The 12500-nt window shown below is 36.9% G+C and overlaps 2 protein-coding genes across 2 annotated transcripts in view; one reads left to right on the forward strand and one right to left on the reverse strand.

Annotated features, from left to right (window-relative positions):
- LOC136828377 (cathepsin L-like) overlaps positions 1-12500 on the forward strand; it is a 316355-nt gene that overhangs the window by 34474 nt on the left and 269381 nt on the right. The window lies entirely within an intron of this gene.
- LOC136828376 (putative sodium-coupled neutral amino acid transporter 11) overlaps positions 1-12500 on the reverse strand; it is an 81409-nt gene that overhangs the window by 7145 nt on the left and 61764 nt on the right. Inside the window, exons 3-5 of the mRNA XM_067086341.1 lie at positions 10652-10861; positions 4573-4723; positions 967-1068 (exon numbers count right to left, since the gene is read on the reverse strand). Coding sequence (XP_066942442.1) covers positions 967-1068; positions 4573-4723; positions 10652-10861 — 463 coding nt within the window. The remainder of the gene's footprint in view (positions 1-966; positions 1069-4572; positions 4724-10651; positions 10862-12500) is intronic.

Here is a 12500-nt window from a genome sequence, read left to right on the forward strand (position 1 = left end):
TGATATAAAATATTTTGCTTAAATAGTTAGGAGACTTCTGGCATGCTCATTTTCAGAGGCCACGAATTTAGAAAAAAAAACATGAGCAATAGCGTTTCCGGCAATCCAGCGTCTTACTATAACTGTTGGATAAGATTATAAAATTCCATGCATCGCTGTTTTAACCATGCCGTGATCATGAATATTAAAATATATTTTTCTGCCAGGAATGAGAAATTCACTAGTGAAATTCCATAATAGAGTATGAACAAATTGATGGGAGAGTCCAGTGAGTACAGGCTAGTTAACACCCAACCACCCACTTGAGGTCTCCTACTCCTCGTCGAGGCCTTTTTTAGGAGGTCTTACGAGTCAGAGTGTAGAATTAGGTATAGTTAGAAGATACGAGACGAGGAAGCGGAAAAAATGTTCCGTGGATGGAGTGAAAGGGATATTAGAAAGGAAGTATTAATATCTGGAAGGTGAATGACAGTGTTGTGAGGGGGACCGGTTTGTTCGACGTGCTGGTGATGTGCCCTCTTTGTAGGTGTTTGTAGCGGGTCAGTATTGTGGAAATGATATACACAGGGGATTTATCCAGGATTCAGCATTTAAAGTATGAATGTGGCAGTAACCAATGATGGAATTTGCGCTGGGATACTCCTAGCTGCAAGGAACGGTTGTACACACATACTGAATATAAATAAATAGATATGTATATACATATATATATATATATATATATATATATATACACATGTACATATATATATATATATATATATATATATATATATATATATATATATATACAATAGATACACATATATATACTTATATATTTACAGTATATATATATATATAAATATATATATATATATATATATATATATATTATATATATATATATATATATATATATATATATATATATATATATATATATATATATATATATATATATCGTAGGATGTCACCTTGACTTACACTGTGTCCTTCATTTCGCCCAACTTCACCATCATAGAAATCATAATCAGGACGATCATGAGCACCGAGACGAGGGAGACTTTGGCCAGTCGTGTGATGTTTCTGTTGCGGGAAAGAAAAAGAAAACATGAAAGTGAATGAATAAATGGAAGAACTAGATTATTGAGATAGCATAAACGAGGTAGTTTGTTGTTGCGTTGTTCATAATTCTTGAATTTTGCAGGTACCACTTAATTTTGAATTTTAACACATGTTTGAGTGCTTGCGCGCGCGCGTGTGTGTGTGTGTGTGTGTGTGTGTGTGTGTGCGTGATTTTTTGTATTCGTTCTATTTGTTTATTTGTTTATCGTCCGAGCGTTAGAAGCAAATGTGTAAAACTTGGGAAAAATAAATAAAAAACCGATGATTTATATAAACTTTTCACACGAGTTAAGCATACTTTAGTATGAGTGCACATTGATAATAATACGTCTGCTCGCAGTTATTGGAGGGTTTTACGCTACAATTGGGATTTTGATATAGAACATAACAAATATCATACTTAACGACTGTTCTGCGTACAAAAGACAATTCTGAACATGAGAGAGAGAGAGAGAGAGAGAGAGAGAGAGAGAGAGAGAGAGAGATGATAGGTTTCGAATTAAGGTATTTTATGCATAGATTTTTTTTTGGAATGGACATAACATGCCCCGAAATATGGTGTTAAATTATAATTTTTTTTTTATATTGAAGAACTAGCAATGCCTTCGTTTTCACATCAGATTATCGGTTACATGCAGCAACAGGAATGATGTAATTGTGTGTATAAAGTCCTAGTCTCTCTCTCTCTCTCTCTCTCTCTCTCTCTCTCTCTCTCTCTCTCTCTCTCTGGTACCAGCAAGACTAATGCTCCCTCCCAAAATCCCTTTTGGTTTTCAAGTAATGGCCGTGAGCGTCGCTTATTAACATTCAGATGAGTACCGGGGATTTCTTATTCAAATTTCCTAATCGTTATTCTGTTGAGTTCTTAATTTCTTTGTATAAAGAGCAACGCTATTACAATTTAACCTGATATTATTGTTTAGTAAGATATTTTATCCTGTCGAAGATTTGATATGTTTAGTAAAGATTCTTTGTGTTCTTATTCAAAAACTATTTGACGAAAAAACCTTCAGCTCCGATTCTAAAACTATTTCATTGAAATCCTGTAATTTTTAACGAAAATCAACTTTTTGATAATTGAATCTCCCTTCGTTTCGAAAATTGTTGATCAATATCTAGCTCAGATCGAAAAATATTTTTATTGTTTTTTTCTCTAAGAACAGTTTAATAAAATTTCTCACGGTAATTTAGACATTATCTAACAAAAGGATAAAAGTAAAATGTACATTGATTTTGGTATTCTGAGCAGAAAAAGCGAAACAGGAAATAAGGAAATTATTGACAGTATTTTTCCAGTATATCTTTAGCTGAATGGCCCTTCCTCCATGATACCTCTAGCGTTTCAGAATTTCTTACGGGAAGGAAGAAAACATAAAAGTAAATAAAAACGAGAGAGAGAGAGAGAGAGAGAGAGAGAGAGAGATGAAGGTTGCATCTTAGTGAAACGAACTGCCCTGGGACTGGATACATTTGTATTTGCTTATTTAAAGGGCCGCGCGGATCCTTTCTAAGAAAAGCTTGAAATATGTGTCCCCCCCTTTTCTAAGTTAGAGCCGTTTCTGGTATTTTTGAAATTGCTGTAGGGCAGTGGTTCCATGGACTGAGCGAAGTCTCTTTTCTATATCTTCCATATTTTTTATTTATTTCCAGCGGAGAGGAGGGGGATAGGAGTGGGGGAGGGCGGGAGGGTGGGGGAGGCGTGTCCTGAAAAGATGGGATGCAGCAGAGGACGGTAGAAGTGGACGGATTTTATAAAGAGGCTTTTAAAAGTAAATGAGGTCTAGGTGCTTTGTCCTTTTCCTGAAGGGAAAAAATTTTGGGTTGTGTGTCGCGTTCACCTCTCTCTCTTCTCTCTCTCTCTCTCTCTCTCTCTCTCTCTCTCTCTCTCTGTGTGCGTGTGTGTGTGTGGGTTTGTCTACCGTTCCCTCTGTCAGTTCTCTCTCTCTCTCTCTCTCTCTCTCTCTCTCTCTCTCTCTCTCTCTCTCTCTCTGTGGGCTTGTCTACCGTTCCGTCTATAAACGCTATTTCTGTGTACGTATCTCTCTCTCTCTCTCTCTCTCTCTCTCTCTCTGCTGTTCTTGCATTCCCTTTGTCAACGATAGTTCTCTCTCTCTCTCTCTCTCTCTCTCTCTCTCTTCTCTGCTTGCCTTCCGTTCCCTTTGTCAGCTATATTTCTGTGTATATTTCTCTCTCTCTCTCTCTCTCTCTCTCTCTCTCTCTCTCTCTCTCTCTCTCTCTCTCTCTGCTGTTCTTGCATTCCCTTTGTCAACGATAGTTCTCTCTCTCTCTCTCTCTCTCTCTCTCTCTCTCTCTCTCTCTCTCTCTCTCTCTCTCTCTCTCTGCTTGCCTTCCGTTCCCTTTGTCAGCTATATTTCTGTGTATATTTCTCTCTCTCTCTCTCTCTCTACTGTTTCCCCTGTCAACGCTATTTCTGTGTATGTATGTAAGTCTCTCTCTCTCTCTCTCTCTCTCTCTCTCTCTCTCTCTCTCTCTCTCTCTCACAAATTAATTACTATGGTCTTTCCCAACTCGTGTCTCCTATTACCAATCCTCCTATTTGCGTGTCTGTTGATTCCGAGCTCATGCGCTCATGCCTGTCAGCTATTCCGGCTGTACGAATCGACTGGCCAGCTTGACTTGTATTTATTCAGTCCTTTTCATTTATTTCCTCTTCCTGTCCCTTCGTTTATATTTCCTTTCTGTCTCCATTCGTCCGTCTTTCCTTTAGCTCTCTGAGAACAGATTGGAAATTCTGTTTCTCTTTACTTCCTGTCTCCGTTATCTTCGCCAGAATATATTTTGATCCTATTTTTGTCATTCGTTATGTCTTGTCCTTTTTCGTGTGTATATTCTGGATTTTTTCCAAGATTATTTTTTTTTTTTGAATAATGAATATTATTTCTCTAGTCTGCTTTTCCTTCAAGCTATTCAATATATTGAGGTGGTAAGATTCAATCTGTCATATATCAGAAAGATTGGGTATAGAGAGAGAGAGAGAGAGAGAGAGAGAGAGAGAGAGAGAGAGAGAAAGAGAGAGAGAGAAGACAGTCTTATCTTCATATTTTACTTCTACACAAAGCAAGTGGGGGAGGGTTATCATACCGCAGAGAGAGAGAGAGAGAGAGAGAGAGAGAGAGAGAGAGAGAGAGAGAGAGAGAGAGAGAGAATGATGAAGACACTCTTATCTTCATCTTTTTCTTCATACAGATCAAGTAGAGTAAGGTTACCATACCGCAGAGAGAGAGAGAGAGAGAGAGAGAGAGAGAGAGAGAGAGAGAGAGAGAGAGAGAGAAATATACTCTCTTTACCATTCGTTTCTTCTTTCCTTGTCTGTAAAGAGATTGAAAGGTCCGCGAACGTGAATGCATCTCAACACACACACACACACACACACACACACACACACACACACACACACACAGAATACACTCCACCTCCATCCTCATTCCATCTCCTCTTCCTTACCTGTAGAGCGAGAGAGGAAGGGTGATGAGAAGCGTCGCAGTGGCCACGATGAATTCCCTCTTGGCCAAGACTGATTCCTCGGCGAGCCCCGTCACTCGGATCAACACTTTCGTCATGGTGTCTCCGACGATGATGTTGTAGCTGATGAGAGCTGGAAAGGTAGAATAAAAAAGGGGGAAATGAGGAAATAGGGCTGAGAAATAGGGAGGAGATGGCAATGGGGAAATGCTTTGAAAAATCTAGAAAAAAATGGAAGGCTGAGAAATAGAAAGGAAAATGGAAATGAGGAAATAGGGAGGAGATGGCAATGGGGAATGCTTTGAAAACTCGAGAGAAAAGTGAAAGGCTGAGAAATATGAAGAAAAATGGAAATGAGGAATAGGGTTGAGAAATAGGAAAAAGTAAATGGAGAAATATTTCGATAAATCTCAAGAAAAATGGGAGAGAATATGGATGAGAAATATGAAGAAATAATGGAAATGAGGAAATAGGGAGGAGACGGCAATGGGGAAATGCTTTGAAAAATCGAGAAAAAATGGAAGGCTGAGAAATAGAAGGCAAAATGGAAATGAGGAGATAGGGCGGAGAAATAGGGAGGAGATGGCAATGGGGAAATGCTTTGAAAACTCGAAAGAAAACTGACTTGCTGAGAAACAGAAAGGAAAATTGAAATGACGAATAAGGTTGAGAAATAGGGAGAAAAAAGTAATTTGGGAAATACTTCGAATAATCTAAAGAAAAATGGGGGAAGTATGGCTGAGAAATAGGAGGAAATGATGGAGATGAGGAAATAGGGGGAGAACTAGGGAGGAGATGTCAATGGGGAAATGCTTTGAAAAATAGAAATAGAAAGAAAAATGGACATGAGGAAACAGCGTTGAGAAATGGGAAGACACAAGTAAATGTGGAAATATTGCCAACAATCGAATGGAAAATGGGAGGAAATAGGGCTGAGAAATTGGGAGAAAAATGGAAATGACGAAAAAAGCTTGAGAAATTAGGAGGAAAATGGAATGAGGAAAAAAGCTTGAGAAATTGGGAGGAAAATGGAAATGAGGAAATAGGGATGGTAAATTTTGAGGAAAATGGAAATGAGGAAAGAGGGTTGAGAAATTGGGAGAAAAATGGAAATGAAGAAAGAAGGTTGATAAATTGGAAGCAAAATGGAAATGAGGAAATAGGGCTGAGAAATTGAGAGAAAAATGGAAATGAAGAAAGAAGGTTGATAAATTGGGAGAAAAATGGAAATGAGGAAAGATGGTTGAGAAATAGGGAGCAAATGGAAATGAGGAAATAGGGCTGAGAAATTGGGAGAAAAGTGGAAATGAGGAAATAGGGCTGAGAAATTAGGAGAAAAATGGAAATGAATGAAAAGAGGATTGATAAATTGGGAGCGAAATGGAAATGAGGAAATAGGGCTGAGAAATTGAGAGAAAAATGGAAATGTAGAAAGGGTTGAGAAATTGGGAGAAAAATGGAAATGAGGAAAGATGGTTGAGAAATAGGGAGCAAATGGAAATGAGGAAATAGGGCTGAGAAATTGGGAGAAAAATGGAAATGAGGAAATAGGGCTGAGAAACTGGGAGAAAATGAAAATGAGGAAATAGGGCTGAGAAATTGAGAGAAAAATGGAAATGTAGAAAGGGTTGAGAAATTGAAAGAAAAATGGAAATGAGGAAAGAGGGTTGAGAAATTGGGAGAAAAATGGAAATGAGGAAAGATGGTTGAGAAATAGGGAGCAACTGGAAATGAGGAAATAGGGCTGAGAAATTGGGAGAAAAATGGAAATGAGGAAATAGGGCTCAGAAATTGGGAGAAGTGGAAATGAGGAAAGAAGGTTGATAAATTGGGAGCAAAATGGAAATGAGGAGATAGGGCTGAGAAATTGAGAGAAAAAATGGAAATGTAGAAAGGGTTGAGAAATTGGGAGAAAAATGGATATGAGGAAAGATGGTTGAGAAATAGGGAGCAACTGGAAATGAGGAAATAGGGCTGAGAAATTGGGAGAAAAGTGGAAATGAGGAAATAGGGCTGAGAAATTGGGAGAAAAATGGAAATGAGGAAAGAGGGTTAAGAACTAGGAAGAAACAATTAGATGATGAAATATTGCCAACAATCGAAAGAAAAATGGGAGTAAATAGGGCTGAGAAATAAGAAGGAAAGTGGAAATGAGGAATAGGGTTGAGAAATAGGGAGAAACAGGTAAATGGGGAAATACTTCGAAAAGTCTAAAGAAAAAGGAAATAGGAAGAAAAATGGAAATGGGAAAATGCTTCGAAAAAAAATGAAAGAGAAAGAATAGGGATGATAAATTGAAATAAAAATGGAATTATGGAAACAGGGATGGGAAATAGGAAGAAAAGTGGAAATGAGGAAAAAGTCAGAAATATTTGGAAATGGATCTGAGAAATTGGAAAAAAATGGAAATGAGGAAAAAGTCTGAGAAATATTTGGAAATAGATCTGGGAAATAGGAAGAAAAATGGAAATGAGGAAAAAGCCTGAGAAATATTTGGGAAATAGGAAGAAAATGTAGATAAAAAGCCTGGGAAAATAGGTCTGAAGAAAAAAATGGAAATGAGGAAAAATCTGAGAAATGTTTGGAAATAGATCTGATAAATTGGAAGAAAATTAGAAAGGAAGGAAAGGGATTAAGAAATATTTGGAAAAAAAGTGTGAAAAATTGGAAAGAACAAGTAAATGGGGAAATATTTCGACCAGTCCAATAAAAAATGGGAGGAGGAAATAGGGCTGAAAAATAGGAAGAAAAATGGAATTGGGGAAATGCCTCGAAAAATCGAAAGAAAACTGAAAGTGAGGGAATAGAACTGAGAAGTAAAATAGATAAATGGGAATTTGGAAATAGGTCTGAGAAATAGGAAGAAACAAGTAAATGGGGAAATATTTCCAATAATCGAAAGGAAAATGGGAGTGAGAAAATAAGGCTGAGAAATGGAAAGAAAAAATGGAAATAGGGAAAGGTCTGAGAAATAGGAAGAATGCAGTAAATGAGGAAATACACTTGAAAAATCAGAAGAGTAACTGAGAGAATGAAACAGGGCTGGAAAAAAATGTTGGAAAAGGAATATTTCTTAAAATTAGGGTGAAACGAACAATGAGCGAATTAAGATAAAAAACAGTAGAAATAAGAAATTAAATTGATAAACAGAGCTTAAAATAAAAATACAATAGGAAGTGAGGAATCAGGGTTGGGAAATAGAAAGAAATAGCACATTAAAATAGGGAGATGTGAAAATGAGTAATTAGGGATAAAACATAGGAAAAGAGAAATGAAGAAACGGTGCTCTTAAATAAAAGGAAATGGAAGGAAGGAAATAAAGCAGAAAAACAGGAAGGAGGGGAATTAGGAAATGGGATTGAAAAATAGAAAGGAGGAAATGGGGGTAGAAAATAGAGTAGGAAAATGAGTTAACAAGTAAAGAATGCGCCGAAGTGTCTTATACGCAATCGAGCTTTCTGTACAGCCGCTACAGCGTATAATCAAGGCCACCGAAAATAGATATATCTTTTGGTGGTCGTCTCGGTATAATGCTGTAAGAGCCGCGGCCCATGAAACTTTAACCCCTGCCATGGTGGTGGCCTGTCCTATATCGTTGCCAGAAGCACGATTATGGTTAACTTGAACCTTAAATAAGATAAAAAATACTGAGGGCAAAGCTGCAATTTGGTATGTTTGATGATTGGAGGGTGGATGATCAACATACCAATTTGCAGCCCTCTAGCCTCAGTAGTTTTTTAAGATCTGAGGGCGGGCAGAATAAAGTGCGGACGGACAGACAAAGCCGGCAAAATAGTTTTGTTTTACAGAAAACTAAAAGGAGTAAAAAACAGGAATTGAAAAGTGAGAATAAGGCTGAAAGTTAAAAAAGAAAAATGGATATGAGGCAATACTCGGGTATGAAAGCATTGGAGGAACGGGCAATAAGGGACTGAGGTTTGAAAGAGAATAATTTGTAGGAAATGGGTGGAAAAATAGGAAGGTGAAAATAGGCAGTAAAAAATTGGTGAATATGTCAAAGCAACTTTAAACTGCTGCTGATCGGTTCCAGCAAAATAGGAAGGAGCAGAAGTAAGGAGGAACTAGGCTGTGTAAGTAAAAGAAAAAAGGGGGGGATCTTTCCTATTATAGATAGTGACCCCCAAGGGTTTTAACCCAGTATGTATCCACCTTTGCGGCGTGTTTAGCACAAGCCCGTTGGGGATTACAGTAAAAACATAAACAAAAGACTGTCAATATCATAAAGATAATGACCCCCCAAGGAAAAATTAGTCCTAGATAACGATCCCCAAACGTTGTTGGGGGTCGCTGTCTGGGAAAGATGAAAAAAAAAATTGTTAGAAATAATGAATGAATAGATTAACTTTCAGTATCATAAAGACATAACTTGCAAACTTTAAATTATTGTAAATAAGTAAACTAATATACTGCAGACCGTAGCAAGTAGGGTTTGAGTAAAATTTGAAATGTAAAAAGTTGAGTAATTAGACTCATTTGAAATTCATTTCCGGAGAATCGGAAATGACCAATTAAGATTTCAGGGACGGATCGATTTCCAAGCGAATAACGGGGAAAGATTCCCTGGCATACTGACGAAAGTGTGGAATTGAAAAATTGAAATATTTTTCTGCTTTAAATGAAATGAAATGGTTATGAAGATATGATAATCAAGGAAATGCAAAATGAATAATACTTGATGATATTACTTATCATCGGGTATTTTTGACATTATATTCGATAGAAAAATCCAGTGGATAAATGTTCCATTTGCTCAAATATAAAAAATGGCAAAATCAAGGCATCTTTAACAACAGTGAGACAATTCCGGTTTTTTTACGCGAAACCGGGAAATAACTCCTTACATGAACATTTTCCACGATTGCAGCTTTTTGCGATAAAATCTTTCGAATTCCTGGAAAGAAAACGATATATAAAACAAAAGCATTACGGAAGACCAAATCCTCTCCGGATCTTTTCCAGGAAGAGAAAATCTTTCCATGAATGTTGCACCGTCAACATTCGACAACAGGGCGTCTGGCCTGTGAAGGAATAAGGGGAGAATTCCCTGAAATAACGCTTCATCACAGCTTGTACAGGCATGTGGATCCTGGGTTTCGGGGAAGTCGACGTTTAGCGTAATCTGACTTTTGTTTAGCGCTGGGCGCGCTCGCACACACAGTTACTCGCATACACAGAAACACACACACACACACACACATATATATATATATATATATATATATATATATATATATATATATATATATATATATATATATATATATATATATATATATATATATATATATATATAGTATATATATATATATATATATATATATATATATATATATATATATATATATATATATATATATATATATATATATATATATATATATATATATATATGAATAATATATATATATATATATATATATATATATATATATATATATATATGTGTGTGTGTTTGTGTGTGCTATAATTTTTTTTCTTCTAAGGTTTATTTAGTTTTATGTCTTGCGGGAGAAAATAGTAGTGGTTAAGGTCCTGCTCAAATGGTTATAAAGTTTTCGTTTATTTAGCTGCGTTTCAGATTTTATTTGTAAAAATTAAAATGCTGAAAATATTTTGTATTATGGCTTCAAGTGATCTGGCTTAGATGTTTTTTTCATGTTAAAGATTTATACGTGCAATTTTATGTCCTTTTCTTAGACCCTATTCAAGAACTTGAAATTTTAATAACTCTATGTTGTTATCAATAAACTTCTGTCTGTCTGTCTGTCTATCTATGTTGTGTGTGTGTGTGTGTGTGTGTGTGTGTGTGTGTGTGCAGACAAGTTATAATACAATTTTATTTTTTTTAAGAAATTTTGTTGTATGCGATAAGGTACAATTTATTTTCATCCTGCATATGAACAAACCTTTCTAATATCTCAGGGTGGGTCGGGAAATCAAATTCGTTGGTAATTATTACACTAATTAAAGTAAAAAATTAATAATAATAATAATAATAATAATAATAATAATAATAATAATAATAACTCCTTATGCTCACATATAAAGGGATAGAGAAACTGGAGACAAGTGGTGATGATGAACCCAGGCCTCCCGAAGGCGGCGCTGACGAGGTGCTGGTAAGTGTTGACCTGCGCCGTCCTGGCGACGGCTATCATGAGGCACAGGGCCACGTCCGTGATGATGGCCACCAGCAGGAGGAGGAGGAGCCCGACTCCAAAGCCGGCTGAGTGGAGGGCGAAGGGCATACCTGTGGACAGGTGAAAAAATAAAGAAATGCAATTAGAAGAGGAATACAGGTGAATACGTTTATGTTTCTTCAGTAACTTGAAGCATACAAGGTCTAGCCCCTAGGGCGGTAGTGCCGTCAGTGCACCTCAGACGTGGTGCACTGTAGGCATTACTTAAGGGTCTTAGCTGCAGCTCCTTTCATCCCCTTTACTGTACATCTGTTCATATTCTATTTCTTCCATCTGACTTTCCACCCTCTCTAACAATTGTTTCACAGTGCAACTGCGGGGTTTTGCTCCTGTTACACCTTTCAAACCACCTTACCGTCAATTTCCCTTTCAGCTCTGAAAGACCTCATAGGTTCTAGCGCTTGGCCTTTGGCCCAAATTCTATGTTCCATTTCATACAAGGTCTGGTACCTGTGCTTGTGTTGCTGCAATAATTCTGAATTGAGGATTGGGATTTGCAGTGACGATGGCTTAGCTCGTGTTGTCTCAGTAATCTGAACTGCAGATCCAATCTAGCTCAGAGGCTCTGCTTGTGTTGCTACTGAACCTTGAAATAAAGATCTAGAAGAGATAGTGACTGTGTCTGTGTTCCTACGGTTCTGTTGAATTACAGGCCCAGCGCGGAAGTAATGGGAACTGAAGTTGTGTTGCTGCAACACTAAATGTAGATCCAGTGTAGACTAAATGGTGGTTTAGTTCTCTTTCTGCATAACATTTGACTAAGACCAAAGGTAGACGCTGCAGTAACTGTAGAAGATGCGGTGACTGAAGCTCTTTTACGAGAACGGAAAGCGTGCAATACATATCTGTTGGCTGGTCAGAATCCATAGTCCACACCAGGCCTCGTACTCCCTTGCATACCTTGACACACTTGCGGATCGCCATAGGACAAGAATCCTTGCTGCCATAAGCCAGCGAAATCAAAACAAACCACCAGCCAACTAACTTAAGCACTTGTAGCCTTCATTTCAGAGGAGGAAGGAATTGCCATTCCTTGTGTTATTGAAGTTTGTGGTGTCCTGCTAGCTACGTAACATTTTCTTGGTCTAAGATAACTTATTAGTTATTTCATACTTTCCATTTGCAGGTAGTCCAAGCTCTTTTAACTTCTTTGTGCTACTACTGACGTACCAGTTTCATTAATCTTATGTGGAAGAAATCGCACTTTCAATTCTATATTGGAAATACTTGTTTGCAAGCACAATGCTTTCTCGATGATGAAGTTGTTTTATTCGTCGACCGAAATGATGAAAGAATTAAAAGATAAGTCATAAACAAACTGGTAAACCTCTTTAAATGTACTGCAGTAATAGGTTTTACGTCGATCTGTCTTTTAGTAGCTTTTATATGCTTGAAGAGATGCTTGTTTTGACCACTTAGCTTTGGTTTGTGTAGAATAAACACACACACACACACACACACACACACACACACACACATATATATATATATATATATATATATATATATATATATATATATATATATATATATATATATATATTTTTTATCACACCTTGATTTACATACAATCAATAAGCTACAAATGTCGTTTAATATCAATTCACGCTACTTCGGGAATATCCCCGTATTCCCGAAGTAGCGTGAGTTGGATATTAAACGACTTTTGTAGCTTAATGATTATATATA

The sequence above is a fragment of the Macrobrachium rosenbergii genome, chromosome 42, assembly GCF_040412425.1.
Source record: "Macrobrachium rosenbergii isolate ZJJX-2024 chromosome 42, ASM4041242v1, whole genome shotgun sequence".
NCBI classification, from domain to species: Eukaryota; Metazoa; Arthropoda; class Malacostraca; order Decapoda; family Palaemonidae; genus Macrobrachium; species Macrobrachium rosenbergii.